Source organism: Podarcis gaigeae, assembly GCF_964106915.1.
Source record: "Podarcis gaigeae genome assembly, chromosome: 4".
Taxonomy (NCBI): Eukaryota; Metazoa; Chordata; class Lepidosauria; order Squamata; family Lacertidae; genus Podarcis; species Podarcis gaigeae.
The window spans coordinates 10,654,114-10,676,756 of record NC_139677.1 but is presented as its reverse complement, the minus strand read 5'-3'; the positions used below and the strand labels follow the sequence as shown (position 1 = coordinate 10,676,756).

The following is a 22,643-nucleotide window of genomic DNA, read 5'->3' as shown; positions in this document are numbered from 1 at the left end:
ATAGGTTCATACAAAAATATATCGAATATAACATTAGTTACCATGCAAAACTGATCTGGAACCCTTAAAAATGAATAATGAGGAAAGGGACAGAGAGAATCGGGTTCAGGGGAAGCACATCTTGGAGGCCACAATCCTTGGCATGACCCTGTTCAAAATTTCAGCCCTCCAGCAGGCGGCTGAGATGGATATACACCCAATGCCTGAGCCAAAGTCCACCTAGAGCTGTAATCAATAAATCTGTGGCCAATTTTTATCCCAGATCATTGTCTTGCCAAGTTTTGTTCCTTTACACCAGGGACGTCCAACTCCCAAGAGACTGCAATCTACTCACAGAATAAAAAACTGGCAGTGATCTACCCCTTTTTTGGGGGGGGGAGGGTTCAGTTCAAAGGTGCTAAGCTTTTTTTTTAGGGAGGAAAGTCAAAGTTATTAACCTTTTTTTAGAGGGACAGGACAAAAATGTTGAGCTTTCTTTAGGCCTAAGGAAAAAGACGCTCACGAAAAGATCGCTCAGAAAACAATCAGCCTTGCAGCGAAAACTCCGTCTTTGGTTCTAGCGATCTTGAGCGAATGGAGGACGGGGCGGGGCCGAATGCTCTCCCCCTCCCCCTGCTAAAGAAAAAGAACCTGCGATCGACTGTGATCGACCAAAACCTTGCGGGGATCAACCAGTCAATCACGGTCAACTGGTTGGACATCCCTGCTTTACAACAAAACTATTGCCTATGCACAGGGGTGCTGTAACTGGACTTTCAGTTGAATTGTATCAGAGTTCACTGACATTTTCCTGCAGGGTTTCTTCCTTCTGGACGGAAAAATAAAGAATGCAAGCGGTTCAAGTGCAGTATCAGCAACTTTATTTACAAATACAAAATAAGTCAACAGAAGGGGGAAAATGCTCAGTCTTATTAACTTGTTTGAGGTGCAAGTAGAGTTACATTTCTCAAACATGAAAAGAAAGAACGCCTCAGAAATAATTTCCCCGATTGGCTCTAACTATTAAAGCACAATGAAATAGTGAATCCCAGGCAAAACAGACTGAAGTTTACATTTTAGTTTTAAAAACGATAATATTACTTAAGCTTAGTAACTCAAATATAGACAGCAGCCACCTGTATGTCTTTGAATGCAATTTCATAATATCCTGCAGAACTTGATAGCATATACATCAGATGTAGAAACTGCGGTTACGAATACATACTTATTATTTCAGTAATGCTCGTTTAAGAACATTAAAAAGCCTCTTCATGTATGATTGGAAATTAAAGCTATTTCCTCGCAAGTTTCCAACATTTTTAAATTACCCAATTAAATGTTTTTCTCCCTTTTGTATGTGTGTGTAGATATATATAAGGATGGAATTATACATTGAACTTAAAGCACTCTGTTTTATTTATTTTTAACCCAGAAATGTTTTATTGTGATTACCTTCTCATAAATAGCTCCATATAAGTATAATAAAAGATACCATGAATTTTCTACATGAGCTAGACAGGCAAAAATATTTTTTAAAAACCACACACACAAAATATATTTATAGATCTACAGCAGCAGCTTCCTCCTCTATCTGTAGCAGTGGTTTCATATTGAGGCTTCTATCACATAATGGTTGGCTGTCCAGCTGTTTAAAATAAGAGGAAAGAGAAGGATTAATTAATGCAAGGGTTCAGAAAGATAGAAACATCTCCACTTCAAAATTGCTTTCTTAAAATCCTCAAATATTTCTTGCATTCTGCTTAATTGTGCTAACAATATCCAAACTGTTCTGGAAAAGTAAGATAGTTTGGGGGTAGAACACTGAGAATTTCATTTTCAAGCTCTCATAATGAGATCCCCAATAAGTTGAATGAACTAGCACACTTAAGTGCCATTAGATTTTTCACAAGGCCAGCAGAAGGAGCTCTTGTAACAAATGTTTACTCGTGAGCCAACTAATGGACAGAAAAGGAGGGGGAGACTTGGAGAGAGAGACTTGAAGCTACCACAAGTTAGTAGCTGCCTGGAATTGTGGAAAGTTACGGTCAGGCTCCAATGAGCATTTCTCTCCTGATACATAGGAGAGAAGAAGGATTTCCATGAGCACCACAGCAGGAAAAAGGGTTAACCTCTCCCTCCACATCCACTGTGTTCCCAATGCTGCTCAGAGCTATTCACATTAGAATGACACAAAAGTGCAAGAAAGCATTTAACATAATGCGGTATGTATTTTGGCCCTCAGGATATGACTAGCCCTTTAAAAGGACTCAAATAATGACAACAGCAATGGCAACGGCAGGAGTATTCTTAAATGGCATCCCAAAATATACTGAGGACAGAAGAGGATGAAAAGTCTAAGGGCATGTGCCCATATGATTTGGCCTCAAATTTAAACACCTGCACTGGTTATAATGTTCGACTGCACTAAGAATGATTTTCCTCAGCTTTTCCTTCCACATCAACAATTGCCAAAGTTCACATAACCAACATGAGGGGCTAGAAAAACTGAAGTCTTAGGCATGCAACCACTGGGCAGATATTTTGGCTACAAGTTCAATGCTACCACTCACAACTGGGCACTTTAAAGGTGTCTGAAGCAGCCTCCACTGAGATTAGAAAAGTCTTACAGTATGGAAAGCCAGACAACCAGTCCCTATAATCTTATGTGGGCTAGCAAGCGAGCAACATGGGTGGAAGTATCCCACTACAGGGCTGGATACAGACAGCAGTCCTGAACCCCTAAATTTAGAGCCACCTATAGGCATTTTAGGGACGCGGGTGGTGCTGTGGGTTAAACCACAGAGCCTAGGACTTGCCAATCAGAAGGTGGGCAGTTCGAATCCCCGCGACGGGGTGAGCTCCTGTTGCTCAGTCCCTGTTCCTGCCAACTTAGCAGTTCAAAAGCACGTCAATGTGCAAGTAGATAAATAGGTACCACTCTGGCGGGAAGATAAACGGCGTTTCCGTGTGCTGCTCTGGTTCGCCAGAAGCAGCTTAGTCATGCTGGCCACATGACCCGGAAGCTGTATGCCGGCTCCCTTGGCCAATAAAGTGAGATGAGCGCCACAACCCCAGAGTCGTCCACGACTGGACCTAATGGTCAGGGATACCTTTACCTTTACCTTATAGGCATTTTGAGAAGAGCAAAAGCTGAGAGCTGTAGGGAGTCTAAAAAGGCAGGGATGTGGATTGACATAAAAAAAGCAGATTAATATAAAAAAGCAAGATTATAAGGAAAAACCCAAATAGGAACACAAAAGCTACCTTGACAGGACATGTTAAGTCAAGAAAGCATTTTCAAGTTTCCTTCCTACTCAGATGTTTCAAGAAAATGAAACATCTAAAGATGTGAATTGGCTCCATGGAAAAGCATTGCATTTCAAGTGGCACCAAGGTGATATTAATATTACGTCTGTGTTATTAGATATGCAAAGGCTCATTTACAGAGAAAGCTAATCCCCTGATGTTGCAGTCATTGCGTGAGGAACTATTTCCAAACAAGGCTGAGATCTCATGGTGCTTTGCTAAGGGGCCTACGCTTCTCTTGCCAAAGTCCCTGGAAGAGACAAGGTAACGTCAACCTACACTGGATTTCTTGCTGGGGAACCTTCCAAATATCATACATGGATAGGCCACCAACTCTTCAAAGCCTCATACTTCAAAAGAAACCTAGATTGTATACACTAGTAAAAGTACTTCCACTTCATCTATAATGGAATTTGTGTAAGGTTAAAAGCGCTGCCCTGTGATTTCATATAAAGCAAAAATCTGGTGGGTCAAAGCGGAGCTGACATTTCAGATATGTCATCTCCACCTAAAAGTAAGTCAGGTAAAGGGACCCCTGACTGTTAAGTCAAGTCATGGACGACTCTGGAGTTGTGGCGCTCATTTCACTTTACTGGCCGAGGGAGCCGGAGTTTGTCTGCAGACAGCATGTGGCCAGCATGACTAAGCCACTTCTGGCGAACCAGAGCAGTGCACAGAAACGCCATTTACCTTCCTACCAGAGTGGTACCTATTTATCTACTTGCACTTTGATGTGCTTTTGAACTGCTAATGTTGGCAGGAGCAGGGACCGAGCAACGGGAGCTCATCCCGTCGTGGGGATTCGAACTGCCAACCTTCTGATCAGTGGCTCAGTGGTTTAGACCCTTGCAAATTAAGTCAAGCAACTATTAAAATGGCACACACAGCACAACACACATTATCCCACCTAAAAGGCCCCTCAGGACAGCATACTAAATAGCCACAAAACTTGAGTAAGATAAAAAATAATAACTATAAAAAACCTGAACAATGGAACGAACTGGGATCAAAATCCAACAGCAACAGCCCACAGAATCCATAATTGGAAGGCAAGCAACTAATACTGAAGGCTGGTTAAAAATAAGGCAGTCTTCAGTAAGCACTTAAGGTAAATAAGGCAAGAGGCTGCCTAAGCCTCCCAGATTTCAGATGCTGCAGCCAGGAAGTTCCTGCCCCAAGTTATCAGCAACTGTGCTTCTGATGGCAGTGGGATGCACAGCAAAACTTTCCTAAAGACAAATCTGAGCATAACAAGATTAAGAGAGCAGACGAACCAGGCCCCATGATCTCTAAGATATTTAATAAGTTGGCCACCCAACAGATTTCATGAAGCTGGAATCCTTAAAAGCATACTTAGGATCCCAGCCAATGAAAAATTAATTTTCTCAGCTCTTTAGGTCAAGTCTTCCTCCAGCTGTGACCGCTAAGAGGAAGCCTTCTTCTCCCAGAGGAGAATGCTCCTTCAAAGCAGAATAAAAATTATGATTTGTCATAACTTGCAATATCTAAAACACTACAAACCATTCATCTCCCTCCCTAATTATTACAAATCATCTGTTTAATATCTAGGTGAAGTACTTTTAATGTATCATGAGAGTGAGAGAAATAGTGAGAGAAATATAAAATAATGTAAATGCTATCCCTGAGACATACTGGTTTCTTTTCTTTTACTCCTATTGCTCCAATTGCACTTTTGGTAATTGTTCCATTTTTTTTCTTTTTAAATATTTCAAATCAGAAAAAAATAGCCTCATTGATCCAAGAAGAAAATCCTCACAAATCCCAGTAGAAACAACCACTACAACGCGAATCATCCCTATATCACATACACAGAGGAAAACCATAATTCTGAAAAGCATTTGGTGTAGGCATAAGTAATCAAAACTTTAGCATTGTTGAAGGAACCCCTTACTCTTAAATCTGAGATAGCAGTCATTGCAGAAGAGTTCATTGTTTCGGATCCGGACTTCAGTTCCGGCCTGAGAGCCCCCAAGGTCGCACCCGCAAGCATTGCACTGTGAAGAAAAAGGAACTATTAGCAGCATAAACACATTTTGCAATGATTTTTTAAATACAAGATTTGAACCATGAACCCTCTTGAGCAAGAGCGGGAGTGTGTTAATATGCAGGAGAGATTCTAATGCTAGAAACAAGCAAGGTGAAGAGCTGTGCACTTTAAGCAGAGAAGAGGAGTGAGCCAGGGATTAGGAAACGGGAGTCTTGCTTTCTGAAACAGAATGATTTCTATGGCACAAAAGAATCAAAAGCAGTGATTTTGGCACCAAGCATGAGTTAGAATCAGATTCCTGCCACCCAAGATCTCCTTTCTTAAAGTCTGGTCAGACTTCATGTTTACAATGACATCAGTGCTACTAATTCTGGGTGAGAATGCTTCTTTAAGTGTATCTTACTTTATTTTTAAAACTCTCACACACACAGCTTCTAAGAAATGCTCAGGATGGCTTGTAATATATAACTTCAGTATATGTTGTTCGTCAATTTTAAAGCAGTCATATTTTCAGATGGAACCGCTATAAAACCCATTCAATTCCAAAGGCTCACTAGAATTCTCCATCAATTTCCTGAAGACCCTAAACAAGCTAAACTAGAAGCTAAACAACCTCACCAGGAGGAGCTCCTAGGTGCCATCACTGAAAAAGCCTTACCAGCTTCAGACAGTGCTGGCATGCAGCACAAAGCCCCACCCCCTTATGACCTAAGTGCACAGGAAGTTTCCTATTGGAGCCAGAAGTGTGTGGTGGCGGCGGCAGAGGGACTATATTCTTCCATACATTAACTACCCTCATTGTGTGAAGGCAAAGAGATGAAGATTTGAAGACCGAACTAATCCACCTTACGTGATTAAGGATGTAATTGCAAATGTAGAATGCTAATTCAGATGTGTGCAAGGTTGCATGAAACCACTGATGGCACGTATTTCAAAATCCTCAATCAAATCAAGAACCTGATTATTTTAATTTGAAGCAGGTGAGCAAGCAGAGATATTTGCCAGGCTGAGTTATGCATGCAGCGCAAGGTTGATTAGCAGAGCCCCTAGTTCATTGTCTTCTAAGTTGCCATGCTAGCCTGCAGTGTAAGGTTCCTCCATCTCCCTGGCGTTTTGCCCACCTCTCACCTTAAAACAATGTAAATGATAGCAAAGACCAAGAGATTCGATGATCATGGCTGCTCCTTTGCCCAGAACGTTTCTACAGTATGAGCACACTCGCTTTCCACTGACCGACCTAGATACAGAACAAGAAAGCGGCTGAGAGGCAGATTTTAGGAAACTAGAGAAATGTCATTGAAAAGAAGTGCTACAACAGCATGAGTAATGAACCCAAACCCAGGACTGCTAGAAGAAATCTGCAAGTTACTATCCTAGAACAGAAATTTTCAAATCGGGAAAAGAAGTTACCATTTCAATGATTAAATGAGTACCTTCAGCAATCTCTCATGCAATATAGTGCCACCATAAATTTTCAACATAAATTACAATGTCCAAAGCGTTTCTAAATTTAGCATGCAGGAATATATGATTTAGATTCCTCTCTTTTTCTTTATCTGTGGGAAATGATTATGAATACATTTCAGAAAGTGCTCCTATCCAAATCCCAACAGCTGTATCTTTTTAGGCAACACAGCACTAGGCTGGGACATACAACAGAAACCTCTCTGAAGTCCTGCCATATAAAATTTGAAGATAACACTACAGTCTAGTTCACATATTGTATTGCTGATCACTAACAGTTGGGAGACTGGAAACTTCCCGATGAACTTGCAAATGCTTATTCCATTCCTTGCTTTGTCATCAATCAGCATGATTTTACAGTGTCATCAAAACTGATGTAACCGTGGTCTGCTCTCAAACCAGAGAGGTTAAAAACCAGCATTAAAAAGTTGCAAGAAGACAAATATCATATTATTTACATAATATAAACATGCTCTTAATGTACATTTTCCACAGATGCCCCCATGTATAAGATGCCCCCGATTTTTGTGGACTCAATTTTAAGAAAATGCGGGGGGGGGGAATGGCTCCATGTATAAGAGGACCCCCACTTTTCAGCATAATTTTTAAAGAAAAAAACCTAGTCTTACACACGGAAAAGTATGGTATTCAACAACCCTGAAACAAGGAGGGGTGAACATGGTACTTGGGTGCTTAAATGTGTGCATTCATGTTCCAATTAAATACACATTGTAAAATGAAATTGTATAACATTAGTTACCAACTGATTTTATAACATTAGTTACCAACTGATTTAGAACCCATAAATATCAATTATGAGGAAAGGGTCAGAGAGAATCACATCTTGGGGAGGCCACAATTCTTGGCATGACCCTGTTCAAAATTTCACCCTTCCAGAAGGAGGTTGAAATGGATATATACCCAATGCCTGAGCCACTGGCTTACAGAATATATGTGTGCATGGCTTGATTTTTTAAACATACACTTTGAGGCATTAATCACTTTAAGAATAAAACAGCAAAAGAGGCAGAGCTGACAAAATAATTTTTATGTCCCTCTAATTATGTAGTGCAAAACACATTCTGCAGCTCTGTGTGGGTCTCCAGAGCTTGCAAGCTTAAAAATAAATGGTGCCATTTTAATTATTTTCTGCACGGATGGAGAGTTCATTGTTCTCTACATCATCCTTTATGAAAACACAGTAACGTTAAGTTATGCATAAAAGTTTTTAGCCAAAAGTTTTAGACAGAACCCCATACCTGCTGCGTTGCTGAGTTCCAGACTGGGAAGCAGAAGTTGGTGACTGAGAACGGGGAACAGGAGATTGTGCAGATGGAAGAACATGAGGCAAGGATGAAGTTTTCATGGAACTGGCCGAAGGAGATGGCAGGCTGGAAGAGGGTATGCGCATGTAGGCACGATTTGAAGTGGACACTACAGGAGGCACATGGTGACTAAAATCTTGACTAGATGATAAAGACAGTGAAGATCCAGACTGGCCCATCCAGGAATGAGGCCTCCGGGAATTTGTTCTTGAAGAATCAAGGTTATCCAAACTCTCACCTCTGTACGTTAAAAAAGAAGAAGATTATATGGCTGCCTTTGTAGCAAGAAGGTGAAGGTTGAGCATAGTGTGCTTCAACAGGTTTGCATTTTTTTGGTAACAAAATGGTACTTTGGTCAGAGCACACCTGAAGTACCGTGTCCAGTTCTGGTCGCCACAATTTAAGAATGATATTGACTAGCTGGAATGCGTGCAAAGGAGGCTGTGGCATTTGCCTTCCTAGGTGTGTGACATCATACTGAGTTCATAAGGAAAGGGTTAACTAATTGTAAAATGACTAACCAATGGGAACCCAAGGGGCGGAGTTAATTGTGTATAAGGTTTAAGCACAGAGGGGGTTTTTGGAGGAGTTAGAGTTAGGGTGGTTGAGAAGACAGTCTGGAGCTAGAAGAGACAGAGGAGATAAGTCTGTGGGTTGGGTTGGGCTAGTCTGGTGTGAGAGAATTTGTTAAGAGGAGTCAGTCAAAGAGCTGAGATAATTAGAAGGTATTTAGGAAGGTATAGGCCAGTAAAGAAACTAAAGTTAAGATACTGACAGGACTATTATCTGAGAAACCATAAGCTTGTTAGTGTTTATAAAATAAACTTGTTTATTTGGTTCACTTTTAAAAAGTGTTTGGACTCGGTGTTTTACCCAAGCGTCACAGGTTGGTGGCAGTGGGGAAACAAGCACAGTGGTGGCACAGTGGTATCAACAGACCGTTAAACAGGGGACCCTGTGTGATTGCCACAGAGGCCAACCAAGATGAGCAAGGGTCCAGAAAGCCTTATGAGGAACATTTGAGGCAGCTGGGTGTGTTTAGCTTGGATAAGAGGAAACAGAGGAAGGCATTAATAGCCATCTTCAAATATCTAAAGGGCTGGCACATGGAAGATGGAACGAGCTTGCTTACTCCTGCTCTGGAAGCTAGGACCCAAACCAATGGATTCAAGTTACAAGACAGGAGATTCAGACTAAACATCAGGAAGAACTTTCAGATGCTAAGATCTGTTGGACAGTGGAATGAACTCTTCAGAATGTGGTGGACTCTCCTTCATTTCAAGCAGAGAGTGGATGACCATCTATCACATCTATCACAGAGATGCCTTGATGGCCACTAGCTTAGAGAACTTTGGACAAATTCATAGAGACTACTAATCTGTCTGTCTGTCCATCCATCCATCCATCCATTTAGTATGCCACCCTTCATCTGTAGATCTCAGGGCAGTTGTCAACATAAAAATATGGCTACATGGAACTTGCAGATTCAGAGGCAGAATATACCACTGACAAAGGGTAAGGTAAGGTTATTGCATTCATGCCCTGCTTGAGGTTCCCATAGGCATTTGGCTGGCAATTGTGGGAAAGCAGGAAGCTGGACTTTTCTTATGATGTTAACAATGCTCCCAGATGTTCAGATTCAAAGCCAATTTCTTTAATAGGTTCACAGAATGACAAACTCTGAACTCCCAACTGTGAAGCGAGTTGTTTTTCCACATGAATACACAGGCGGTCTAAAGGACCATGCCAAGGTGGCAATGGATTCATGTTTCAGAAGCAGCAGTTTCTCAAGCTTCAAGGAAACTCTCTTCCAAAATTGAGAGGAGCTTCAAAATCAGTTTGGGAGATAGCCTGTGGGCCTGCTGTTCCAACAAAACAAAAGCAGACCCAAGGCTCTTGAGTGTAACAAGAATAGCTCTTTCAGTCTCAGCTAGGGTGAATACCCACACACACATTGGGAATCCAAGAAAAAATATTTCCTCAACAAATTTTGCTAATACATCAACTTCAAAAACAGTGCACTACAACCAGGAATTATCACTATCCAAGGGGAAAATACAAATTTTCATGAAAAAATTGAAAATTTGATCCATCTCAAATTAAAATAAATTCTTTTCTTGACTGCTTTGTAAATCAATCACAGCTCCAGAATGGCATGAGCATCATACAGTCAACGATAGGCAACACACAGTGAATCAATATTACCTCCTCATTTTAGTGCCAATTAGACTAACAGGCTCTTTGTGCATACTGGAACTGCGTTGTCTGATCCAGCTGTTGTCGGTGTGTAGGGATGTCTTCTTTCTCATTTCCTGAAGGATCTGCTGTCTTTCCAGCTCAGCTGGGGACAAGCCATGCTCTTTCTGAGATCTCTTCTGTGAGTCACCAGCATTTGAGGACTGCTCGGAAAGTTTGCTCTTCATGCCTAATTTGAAAAATAAAGAAGCACAGACACACAAATCACACAAGTGCACTAAAGGGATGGAGGGGAGATAAAAAGCAAACTCAGTAACATCTCTTATGATGCACGATACTCTATATGCATTGTAGTATGAGTCATGATTCGTGACAGAATACTGATAGAAAGGTGAAGCATTCTGCCTACTTTTTACAAAGGCAAATCTCTGCTCCAGTGGAGAAAAATACTGGTGTTAAAATGAGCTGTGAGTCATCCAAATGGTTGCATCTCTCTGGGATCTAGTGTTCAATAATGTGCAACATGTCCCGACATTCTGACCCAGATCAGATTATGTACCTACCTGTACCTATAGGTAAAGGTAAAGGGACCCCTGACCATTAGGTCCAGTCATGGCTGACTCTGGGGTTGCGGCGCTCATCTCGCTTTACTGGCTGCAGGAGCCAGCGTACAGCTTCCAGGTCATGTGGCCAGCATGACTAAGCTGCTTCTGGCGAACCAGAGCAGCTCATGGAAATGCCGTTTACCTTCCCGCAGGAGTGGTACCTATTTATCTACTTGCACTTTGATGTGCTTTCGAACTGCTAGGTTTGCAGGAGCTGGGACCGAGCAACAGGAGCTCACCCCGTCGTGGGGATTCGAACCACCAACCTTCTGATCGGCAAGTCCTAGGCTCTGTGGTTTAACCCACAGCGCCACCCGCGTCCCACCTGTACCTATAGACAAGGCTTAAGTTCTGCAATAATTCAGTCTTACCAGACAACCAATGACAAAATAATCCAGTATCTCATATTGTTTCCGAGCAGCTTTTCTTTAAAAAAAATCCCATTTTACAAAAAACAAAAATATGCACACACCACTCACCATTTCTATTTGCATGATGATCATCTAGATCTGGAGTTGATCTGGATTTACTTCTAAAAACAATTAAGAAGTTACATATTACTAGCTTTACTCACCTCACCTCAACATACCCCATCCCCTCACAAACCTCCTCCTCCTCCCTTTACATGTGGCTAACCCGGCCTCCTCTCTCCCTTTACATTCCTCACTTTACAGCTCAACCAAACCATGGGCCACACAAGCTGCAAAGGAAGAGCCAGGCTAGGCCAGCTCCCCATCATCTGCTCTTCTGCTGCTTCCCTCCTCAGACTCTAGCACCACTGAGACTGAAATGGCAGCAGTGGTGTAGCAGAGGATGACGGTTGCCAGGGTGCTACCACAGCCTGTCCTAGTTTTTCCTTTCACCGTGCTGCTCATGTGGCTGCCTACTGGCGACCACATGAACTGCCATGTGACAACAGCCTTATGATTTTATTATACAGAGAGATTTAATCCTGCACAGCATTTGCAAATTGTATGTGGGTATCCAGAGAACAGTCCAGACCCCTAATCTGCACTGCTGCTGGGGATTAAGATGTGGTTGAGGTGTCCCTCAGCTGTATTCCACCAGTTTTCGGTGGGCAGGGGGAGCCCACGTTAGCCCAGTTGGTATGGCTGCTGGGGCAGCTGACACAATGGCCCCAAATGGGGCATTTTAGGGGTGGGGTGGAGCAAGCGACAGATCTGATGGAACAAAAGCCAACTCATATCTTGGTGAGGGGTCCAATCTGAGCCCCATTACTGGCCCAGCCTAAAAGCTTCGTGCTGCAAAAGAGAAGAATCAACTGCCCCAACCTTCCCTGCAAGCAGCGGAACTGTAAATGTAGTATAGAGTCCATTGCTCCACAAGCTCTCTGTCTCAATTAGGATTGCTCCCTTAAAAGACTCAGGAAATAGGGTCAAGCAAATGCATATGGATAAAGCGAACAAGAGTCCCAGGAAGATTCGGAGGATTATAGACTGGAACATATTGAGCCAGTTCTTTGTGATTTTAATTTGGAGAGGAGCAATCTTATAAGGTGGGAAATAACTGCTGTTTCAATGTTCACTACATAAGGACAATGAACATAACTAGGCACTAATGAGAAAATGCCTCAGACATTTTGATATGAATGGAAGATGTAACAATTAAAAATAGACCAGGAACACTGAACATATTTCCCCCCCTTAATGTCCTATGTGACTACAGAAGCTCAAGCAAATCCTGTCACTGTTGATATCTTTGCTCCCTTCTACGCCCACTCTTTGCTTTTCATATTTTAGATTATACAACCATGTGGGTGAGCAGCCTATAACAAAGTATGATGTAATGACGGTCAATAATGGTTGAAGATAAAAAAATAACAGCTGAAATTATCTGGTGCCTCATTAAGCCAGTCACATCTAAATTTTCCTCTACATTGAAACGTATACTGATAAACATGGTGCAGAGGCTGTTGTGAATCACAGAATTATACTTTAACATCTGACTTTGTTACATTACATCATATCTGAAGGGCTTCCAAAAAAACTATTAGTATATGCTTTTATCTCTTCTAAAAACCCAAATATCTCTTCTAAAAACCAAAAAAATATTCTGCAGCTGTGGTGGCTTTGTTTTATTGTGGTATGATCTAAGGCAGGAGTGACTCAGCTAGGTGCTGCCCAGATGCTCTTATCAGACTCATCACCCTCTGATCACTGGCCACATGTGCAGGAATTGAAGTTCCAACAACCTCCTTTACTACCCAAGATCTAAGGCAATGCAGCTGAAATGACACTTTATCCCATCATACTTCCATAAAAAGGTAAAAGGGACCCCTGACCATTAGGTTCAGTCGTGACCGACTCTGAGGTTGCAGTGCTCATCTTGCTTTATTGGCTGAGGGAGCCGGCATACAGCTTCCAGGTCATGTGGCCAGCATGACTAAGTCGCTTCTGGCGAACCAGAGCAGCGCACGGAAACACCGTTTACCTTCCCGCCAGAGCGGTACCTATTTATCTACTTGCACTCTGACATGCTTTCGAACTGCTAGGTTGACAGGAGCAGGGACCAAACAATAGGAGCTCACCCCGTTGTGGGGATTTGAAATGCCGACCTTCTGATCAGCAAGTCCTAGGCTCTGTGGTTTAACCCACAACGGCACCTTCCATAGTTGCCCATTATTAAGTAATCCACAAACTAATGCTGTATTTCCCTAAGCTGTGCCAGGATTCCAGCATTTCAGAGGCACACTTGTAAAACAATCCCAAACAAGCATAAATTGAAGGACAGGGAAACCAGCATACTTTTACCTGTTAGTACTGAAGTAGCCTGTTGGTTCATCAGAATTTCTTGGTGTTTCAAAATGCCTAAAGTAAACATGCATTAGAATGAATAGATTACACAGGAAGAGATACTCATTTGGCTGGCACTGCAGGAAGATACAAAACCATGAACAATAGCCTCCCACATATTGAACAAGAAATTCTTGCAAATCTAGATTTGCATCCAAGAAAACAGGAAGCTGTAGGAGAAGGGATGGCAGATTAGGAAGTTAGACCTGTTCTTTGTTGTATAATTTACAACAGCAGCATGACTTGTCTTAGAAATGCTCAGTGCCAAGTTCTGAGCATTTACAGTTTGCAAAATAAAAATAAAATAAAATGTATACACTATATTTAACTTTTGCAATGCAAGATCTGAGGTTCTTATGCACTTGAATTCATTTTAAAGGTTTGGACACACACATTGGGAAGACACAGTGATGGTGTGACGGAGAAGCACATGGGCAAGGGAAATCTGTGGAGGGAGGAAGAGAAATTAAAACCTCCCCCTCTCTGCAAATTTACTTTCTCCAGCTGAGCAATGAGAAAGCAAGGATCTGCTCTTATTTCTCAGTGGGCAGAGACAGCTGATTATTCAGACAGCTTTCAGTGTGCCTGGATGGCAACTTCTCCTGGGTTCCTTTTGGTGTGCTCAGAAAAGGGCAACCCTTAGTGCACAGAGAGGAAGCTATGGGAACTTTAAAAAAGCAGCTTGCAATGTTGCCTCTCTGGTGCACTAAGACGTGGGAGTGCAGTGCAGAAAGAGAAGAAACTGGAGGGAGGGGAAAGAGAGACAGAAAGGGATGGGTGCTAGTTAAAGGTGTGTTACTGTCTGCTGCCTGGCCACAGCTACCTATGCAAGGCAGTTTCCAAAAGCTTTACACTAGAGTAATGTGGCCCTTGCCTTCCTCCCCCCCAAAGGATTCCTGCCCTGGTTTAAATACAGGTAGATCTGCAAAATATTACAGTCCTGGTGGGCATCCATTGTAAGTGCTAAGGACTATGTACACACAGCAAACTAAAGCAGTGGTGGCCAAACTGTTGCCCTTGAACGCTCACCAGCCTTGCCCAGCATGGCAAGGGGTGATGGAGCTAGAGGGCCACATATAAGCCTTCCTTGGCCTAAACAAACATGCAGATGTAGTGCCTACGTTAGCATGTATTCGCTTAAACCACGTTGGTTATCTATGCATCTGTTTGCAACAGGCCTGCAGCAGGCCTTGTTAACTGTAAATCACACAACAATAAGATGGTTTAAGAATAAGTGAGGCACAACTGATGGCAAATACTTAATCCAGCTTTTCTTGGTAAATTTTGCTGCAGTAGCTGCAACACATTTTTTTGGCTCAGGCTTTTGCTGGCAGAATACCTGATGATTCAGTGGCTTAACTGAAACCCATGAATGCAGAGCTTAACTGAAACAGTTCTTCTGGAAATCAGTCAGTGTAGTTTCATGGAGAGGGAAAGTGTTATAGTTATTATGGTTTAGTGATGGGGCAGAAACCTAAATGAGGGGTCTGGGCACCAGATTCATGATTCCTGCATCCTAACATACCAAGTTAGGATTGGCTCTAGAGTTCTCAAAAGTCCAGGGAGATCCTAACAGAGTCATATACAGTGGTGCCTCGCAAGACGAAAAGAATCCGTTCCGCGAGTCTCTTCGTCTTGCGGTTTTTTCGTCTTGCGAAGCAAGCCCATTAGCGGCTCAGCGGATTAGCGCTATTAGTGGCTTAGCGGGCTTAGCGGATCAGCTGATCAGCTGTTAAGCGGTTTAGCGGATCAGCTGATAAGCGGCTTAGCTGATCAGCTGTTAAGCGGCTTAGCGGATCAGCTGTTAAGCGGCTTAGCGGATGAGCTGATAAGCGGCTTAGCGGCTTGGGAAAAAGGGGGGGGGGAAACAACGCAGGAACTCGCAAGACATTTTCATCTTGCGAAGCAAGCCCATGGGAAATTCGTTTTGCGAAGCACCTCCAAAACGGAAAACCCTTTCGTCTAGCGGGTTTTCCGTCTTGCGAGGCATTCATCTTGCAGGGCACCACTGTATGGGGTTCTTGCCCATTGTAGCACTTGGTGTCAGCCCTCCTGAAAGACCCAATTATTGGTTTACGAAGGTGGAATGAGGATTAATGAAGAAAGCTTATTCTGGATGCTGTGACAAGAACTCCACTAGGACTTGGTTGCTGCTGCAAGTGTGTATTTGCATCCAGGGATACTTGCAGCCATGGCAAACAGAGCTTTTACCAAAATCCTACCACAAACCTCAACATAAATAGTCCAGTTATCAATCTGAAACTTACATTGTTTCAAAACAAGCCTATTGACTGATTCTATTGCTTTTTGCACTCACAGGTACTTGTACATCAATATACCAGTAATAAATTCTCATGAATATAAAGTATTTTAGTCGTACATTTTTAGTTTATGCTTATGCCTTCTGTAGGTCACTATAGCAAAAAAAAAAAAACCATAGCGAAACACTGAATGCACACCTTTGATACTGGGGCCTCTGTATCGAAGTTTCCTTGACTTGTTCAACCTGCAATTTCTGTTCTGCTGCTTCCTGATACCTCGGCTCCTCTGCATAGGACACATTTCGTTCCTTCTCACGTTCTAGTTCTTGGCGCTTCCTCTCTTGTTCTATTCGTAACGCAGTTGCTGCTGCTTCCAGTCTCTGGGCCTCCTCAAGACGTTTCCTTTCCTCTCCCTTCTTCTCCTGTTCTCGTTCTTCTTCCCATCGTCTACCAGCATCAGAATAGTCAGCCTTGTGATCTCCATTTGCTCTCCACATGGAAACAGGAGGTTCTTGTGCAGTTACAGACACAGTATTTGGCTTCAATACAGTCTCCTCCTAGAAGAGAGTGCAAGGCTTAGAAAAATGAAGCAGACAGGATGGCGCAGAGTTTTAGGAAATGGAACCATTGAATATTATGAGCACTTGCCCTAGCCTCTAACTTTTAAAATTAGTGGTTTTTGCCATATTTAGCACATTTAGTACTTCTACTTACATTTTATTTTACTCATTTGCTTTAACTTAAAGCAGGCATTTATTTTTAAGTTTTAACCAATTTTTAGCTTTCTGTATTGTATTTCTTGTACACCGCTTAGGGATGATTGCAGTTAAGTGGTCCATTATCAACCATTTAAGTCTGTCACACTGTAAGTTTACACGATTAAATATGATATTTGCATTTTGTGGATCTGGGAACTGAACGCTATACCTGCTAAGCCTCTGGCAAATGAACACTTGTAGATTAGTCAGCATGACCTGCACTGTAGAGCCCTCATGCAGGGCTAAAGCTATCTAAACCTTTCTTGAAGTCTTCCAGCAATCTCCATGGTCATGGAGACAAACAACTAAAAGATCTGATTGTAGTTTGTATGCAACCTGCCAGTTGCTGCTATTCATAAAAAAAAGAGAGAGCTTGCATAGGACCTTGGTACAAGCGAAGTTGAAATGAATAAAGGTGAGAGCGACAGTCTTTCGTCCATCCACCTTGTATCCAAATTGACAATGCATTCATTGTCAAAAAAAAGTCTTACCTGGACTTCCTTCTTAAGATTTTTTAATTGAAACTTAAGGAAACAGATTGGCAACAGCTGAAGGTAAGCAGTGACACAAAGACACAAATTAAGCCACCAACTACTACACAATATGTGTTTTGCAATAAGAAATTCTGCTTGGATCTCTTAGTACAGATTTCCCCAAACTAGTGCCTTCCAGATGGATCTGGACTTCAACATGGCTAATGGTCATGGTTGATGGCAGTTGTAGTTCAACAACGTCTCAAGGACACCAGGGTGAGGAAACCTATCTAAATGGAACTGTTAGCATCTATTTTGACTTTCAATGTTTTTTGATGCACATTTTAAGATGATTTATCATTACTGCTAGAAACTCCTGCTATTCATGGATTTGTGATTTTTAGTTTGTCCTGAAGAATCTATTATCATCATCCTGTTCCTGTTTAGATTTTCTTCTAGTAGAATATAGTTGCCTGCATTTCCTGATTCTGATGCATTTGCTTACTAGCCAGGGACAAAGCAAATTGTAAATTTTGTTCCATGGAAGTACCAAGAGAGGGTAATCCACAATAAGTTATAGAGCTCACCTCATTTAAGTATTTGGAGTTCTCCTTTTCAGCCTCTTTCTGAGCTTTCAGCCATTCTTCCTTCAGTCTCTCTTGTTCGCGCCTGTATTTCTCCTAGGTTTTTTAAATAAAAAAGTATATTAATTTCATGGCATAATTAGCTGAACGTATATTTTCTGGCAATGTAAACTGCATAGAAATGTGGTATGTTCACTGTACTGTACAAAGTAAGATAAATCCATAGTTGGGCAAACCTTGCACTCACACTTTTACATTATAAATATCAGTTTCATTTCAAATAGTGCCCTCTCAATAATGTCAAAAACTCAGTACTCTTATGAAAGCTAGTTCTGGCAAATCAATGGCAAGGGAAGGTACTTTCTGATATACCAGAAAAGCACTTTTGAGGATGTGTAAAGGCATGGGTGGCACTGTGGTCTAAACCACTGAGCCTAGGGCTTGCCAATTGGAAGGTCGGTGGTTTGAATCCCCGCAACAGGGTGAGCTCCCGTTGTTTGGCCCCAGCTCCTGCCAACCTAGCAGTTCGAAAGCACATCAAAGTGCAAGTAGATAAATAGGTACTGCTCTGGTGGGAAGGTAAACAGCACTTCTGTGTGCTGCTCTGGTTTTGCCAGAAGCGGCTTAGTCATGCTGGCCACATGACCTGGAAAAACTGTCTGTGGACAAACGTCAGTTCCCTTGGCCAGTAAAGCAAAATGAGCACCGCAACCCCAGAGACATTCGCAACTGGACAACTGTCGGAGTCCTTTACCTTTACCTTTAAAGGCATGGTGGTGTGGATAATATAAATTTGTAATTGATTCTAACGCTGCACAAATACCAAAATTTGTACCTTGGTACTTTCTTATTTACCTATTATTTTACTTCTTCCTATAAGAAGCAACCCACTCTTCCTAGAAAGGAATGGGTTAACCTTAACTTCTGTTTAGGGAGCAAAAATAAGTCATCAGACTTTTAACATTTCATCTCAAAGCAGGATTCGGTTTTGTCTCAAGCATCTAATTTCTCAGAGATTTATGCAATGGATTAGAACATAGGGAAGTTGGACAGTAATAAACACACAACTGGTTTTCAGACAGCAGCATTCAGGATGCATAAGAACATATTAAGATGGCATATGCTTTGCCCCAGAAGCCTTTTACTCTAAAACAGATGATAAGACATCAAAATAGGATGAACTCAGAGGTGCTTATTTGGAAATAAAACCTATTAGCAAAATGAGATTTTATTCTAAGTATCTATACAAAGGGTTGAACCACAAAGCAATTATAAACCACATATTGATACCATGTTTAGTATTAATGGTAGGGATTTCCATCTTTAATTGTTTTAAAATAGCAGTTATATTCTCCCCAAAACCTAGCCTCACTAAGTTAACCTTAAATCACTATAGACCATTTCTATTGGCAGCCTAAATTCCAGGGTAGGCTTATTTGGGAGGTCAGTCGGACTGGCCAAATCCAGAGCCAACCTTGTAGTGATGGACATTGCATTATTATGTCCACACCTGAAGTAAACGATCCTGTTCTGCTTGCCATTTCTCTTGTCTTTTTCTTTCTTCCTCTTGATCCCAGGCCCAGCGGCTAGAAGCACTGATGGGCGGAACTGGGAGCTGAAACACAGAAACATAAAATCAGCTAGAGCAGAATGTTTTGTTTTGCTTTGATCACACACACACACAAAAATTTACAATGTCAGTTACAGTCTTAGACCAGAAATAGATATTTGCAGTGAACATGGATTCCCAATCTTGAATTTGTCTTAGGTTTGACAGAGTGGGCAGATAAGGAAAATGCTTAACCCTGCACACTTTTGCTCTGCAAGCTATCACACCCACCAAACTTGGCCAGTCTTGGAAAATGCCCAAGGAAAAGGAGGGCTCAGCTCTGTTCTTTCCCACTTCCATGGGCAGAAAACATCCCAGGTTTGTGTATTAGAGGCAATTTGAACTGCTAGGTTGGCAGAAGTTGGGACAGAGCAACGGGAGTTCATTCTGCCGCACAGATTCCAACTGCCAACCCTATGATTGGCAAGCCCAAGAGGCTCAGTGGTTTAGACCACAGCACCAAACGCCGGCTCCCTCGACCTGAAGTGAAATGAGCGCAGCACCCCATAGTCGCCTTTGACTGAATTTAACCATCTAAGGATCCTTTACCTTTTTACCTTTAGAGGCAATGTGATATTGGGAGTACTTTTTGCTCCAAACATCTGGTTACATTCCTTGTTCACCAAATAAAGCTATCTTATGAAGAACCTTTCTTTAGGTTTCAAGCAGGTAGATTTACAGTCACGGGGTGGTAATCCACTACAATAATTAACATGACTAAGCTAGATCCATTAACTTTAACAGGTCTGCTCTGAGCAAATATTAGTTGAATACCACCCATAGTTCTTGTTCATCAGTTTTTAAAGTAATAATTTTCATGATAATGTGTGAGTGTATATTTTCCCCCAAGTTATGCATTATTCTATTTTATCTCATAATAACATCTTTATTGCTTTGAGTATTCATTTTCATTTGTGGGAATGTACGTATTTTTTTAATGTTATATTATTATCTCATTAGTTAAATACTATTTACTATAACTTAAGCAGCAATACTCACATCAGGAATAGCAGGCTCTGGGCCTCCTGGCAGTGAGAAGAAATAATTTTTAAAAGAAAGAAAAAGAAACTTTGTTAGTATGACCTGGAAGATACCATTTAAAGTTGTAGGCTATTGGAAGGCACTATTTAAGCTGTCGGGCCCATTCCCTTATCAGGTCAAGGACTTTCAGATGAACAAACACCTATTAGAATTGTATGATTTTACAGTTTTTCATCAGTTGGACAAGCAAGGGACAAACAGCTGTTCTACACAGAAAAACACACAACAACGATGGTAATCTTAAGGGTGAATATGTGTGTCACCACATCAAGAGAAAACTGAGAGAAGTCTTTATTTTCCCCAGACTTTCTCCAGGGTTTCATAATGCTTGCCAAAGCAGTATTTTTTCAGGAATGTTATATCCCCGCATTTTTTTCAGATCGTAATCCACCACAGGCTTCTGACCACAATAAGCAGGAAAAGATAGCAGCTGTAGGACAATTAGGGAGTAAGGATCTCTCAGTATGCGCTGAAACGTGGATGATATGAGGAACAGCAAAACAAAAACACACAAAAAGAGATATCGGGATTAATATATCACACCTCAAACTCAGTGAACTGGGTTGGAAAAGACCTCCCTCTTTCCTCCTCTCTCCAGCCAGAAACGAGGAGTGCACCAGAAAAAGATGGACACATCCTATTGCCTGCCTCAAAAGTTGAGTAGCACTGGCAGAAAGCACAGTACGAAAACAGGCTGCATAAGCACAGCACATAGTTCATAGGGGCTGGATGCAAGATTCATGCACAATGGAAATAGGAAATATCAACTTAATGGATATCTACAAATTTGTAGACACAGCATAGATAGCTGTAAATATGCAATAATATTACTTAATATTGCTTTAGTCTTAAAAGAATTCATCTCAACTTTAGCAATACCACAAAGTTCACTAAAGAATCTTCTTTTAAAAACCTGGCTAGAACCACCAAGCCACTTTTCAGTTAGAGATAAGCAAAAGCTCATCGCAAAGAATGCACTGAAAAAAAACAACCCACTTCTACTAACGCAGTATACAATTAAACAACGTATTATCTGAAAGTTACTACTCATGTACTTTTCTGAAGGTCTAGGGCCATCAATAGGGATGGCTCCCTTTTTGTTGTTCTTAAAGAAACAGCGGCACATACATTTTTATCTTGCTTACCAACGACATTACATTGGTGTATAATTCACTTTCATTCCAACCACAGTTTAACTTCTATGTGATTCTCCTTAGCACCCATTTTTTGCAATGCCAACACCAACCACATACAACAGATGGGTCAAGTTGTGCTTTTTTGCTTTGTCTGATAGATTTTTTAAAAAATTTACTAGATATATTAATCACTCAGCATAATGCTCTTAGGGCAGCGTATATAAAAATAATAAAAACACGCACAACAGAGGTCAAATACAAAATCAGTAGGATTGGTTAAGTGCTCCTGCACTGGAACTGTATGCTGAGAAACTGCACAACTTCCAGAGAATTGCAACACTAGCAGTAATATATATATATTACTGCTAGTGTTGCAATTCTCTGGAAGTTACTTTAATACTTTATATATACACAAAATAAAGTACTGGGATTATGGTGGCAGACTGCAAATAATTGTGTAGAGGTTGTTATCTCTTCTGGTCTACTGTATAGGAAACGTTTAACAATCATTTCCCATCTGCAACACATGGGCACTCTCAGCGGTATTTGTTATCGAGGGAAGATACGTATTTTTACTTATTAGTGACAACAAAGTCTCTTTGCAACAGCTCCATCCTGACAGAAGATGAGCAGACTCTCACATCAGATGACAAACATGCGATAAAAAGATGAAGTGGAAAATTTGAAGGAAACCAGTGAAGATAATAAGACCACGTTCCATACCTGTCCAGCAGTCTGTATTGTGAAGCGCATTCCATGTTTGGAAAAGCCCTATCTGCACAGCCAGAGAAGCGGAGGGATTGAAATGTACAAGCAGGCCAAGGCCTCCCATTCTCCCCTCCGTTGGCTTTGAAAAGAACTTATAGAGGAATATGCCATCACAATAAAGGATGCTTGACAGCTATGCTGAGACATTGCAGATACCTGCGCTAACCCCATAAGCCCAGGAGGTACTGTAATTAACTCAGCAGTATATCACTAGGACAAACCATCCAAACAGAGTCAAAGAGAAGCATTTTAATATTTTGTACTTATCAAAGGGATGTATATATTCAAGGGAAAACAGAACTTTGGTGATACTTAAT

At 41.5% G+C, this 22,643-nt stretch overlaps 2 protein-coding genes across 43 annotated transcripts in view; one reads left to right on the top strand and one right to left on the bottom strand.

Moving 5' to 3' along the window:
- LOC310844094 (mediator of RNA polymerase II transcription subunit 22-like) overlaps nt 1-22,643 on the top strand; it is a 304,807-nt gene that overhangs the window by 114,119 nt on the left and 168,045 nt on the right. The gene's annotated exons all lie outside the window — the stretch shown is intronic.
- LMO7 (LIM domain 7) overlaps nt 844-22,643 on the bottom strand; it is a 148,623-nt gene continuing 126,823 nt past the window's right edge. For 38 of the 42 annotated variants that reach the window (XM_083737727.1, XM_083737729.1, XM_083737733.1 and 35 more), the window contains 11 exons: nt 20,381-20,406; nt 19,283-19,387; nt 17,776-17,868; nt 16,156-16,514; nt 13,655-13,711; nt 11,363-11,415; nt 10,288-10,507; nt 8,017-8,322; nt 6,422-6,530; nt 5,198-5,300; nt 844-1,624 (listed from right to left, as the gene is read on the bottom strand). In XM_083737727.1, coding sequence (XP_083593853.1) covers nt 1,602-1,624; nt 5,198-5,300; nt 6,422-6,530; nt 8,017-8,322; nt 10,288-10,507; nt 11,363-11,415; nt 13,655-13,711; nt 16,156-16,514; nt 17,776-17,868; nt 19,283-19,387; nt 20,381-20,406 — 1,454 coding nt within the window. In that variant the 3' untranslated portion in view covers nt 844-1,601. The remainder of the gene's footprint in view (nt 1,625-5,197; nt 5,301-6,421; nt 6,531-8,016; nt 8,323-10,287; nt 10,508-11,362; nt 11,416-13,654; nt 13,712-16,155; nt 16,515-17,775; nt 17,869-19,282; nt 19,388-20,380; nt 20,407-22,643) is intronic. The other 4 variants (XM_083737749.1, XM_083737755.1, XM_083737737.1 and 1 more) reach the window with 1 other exon arrangement.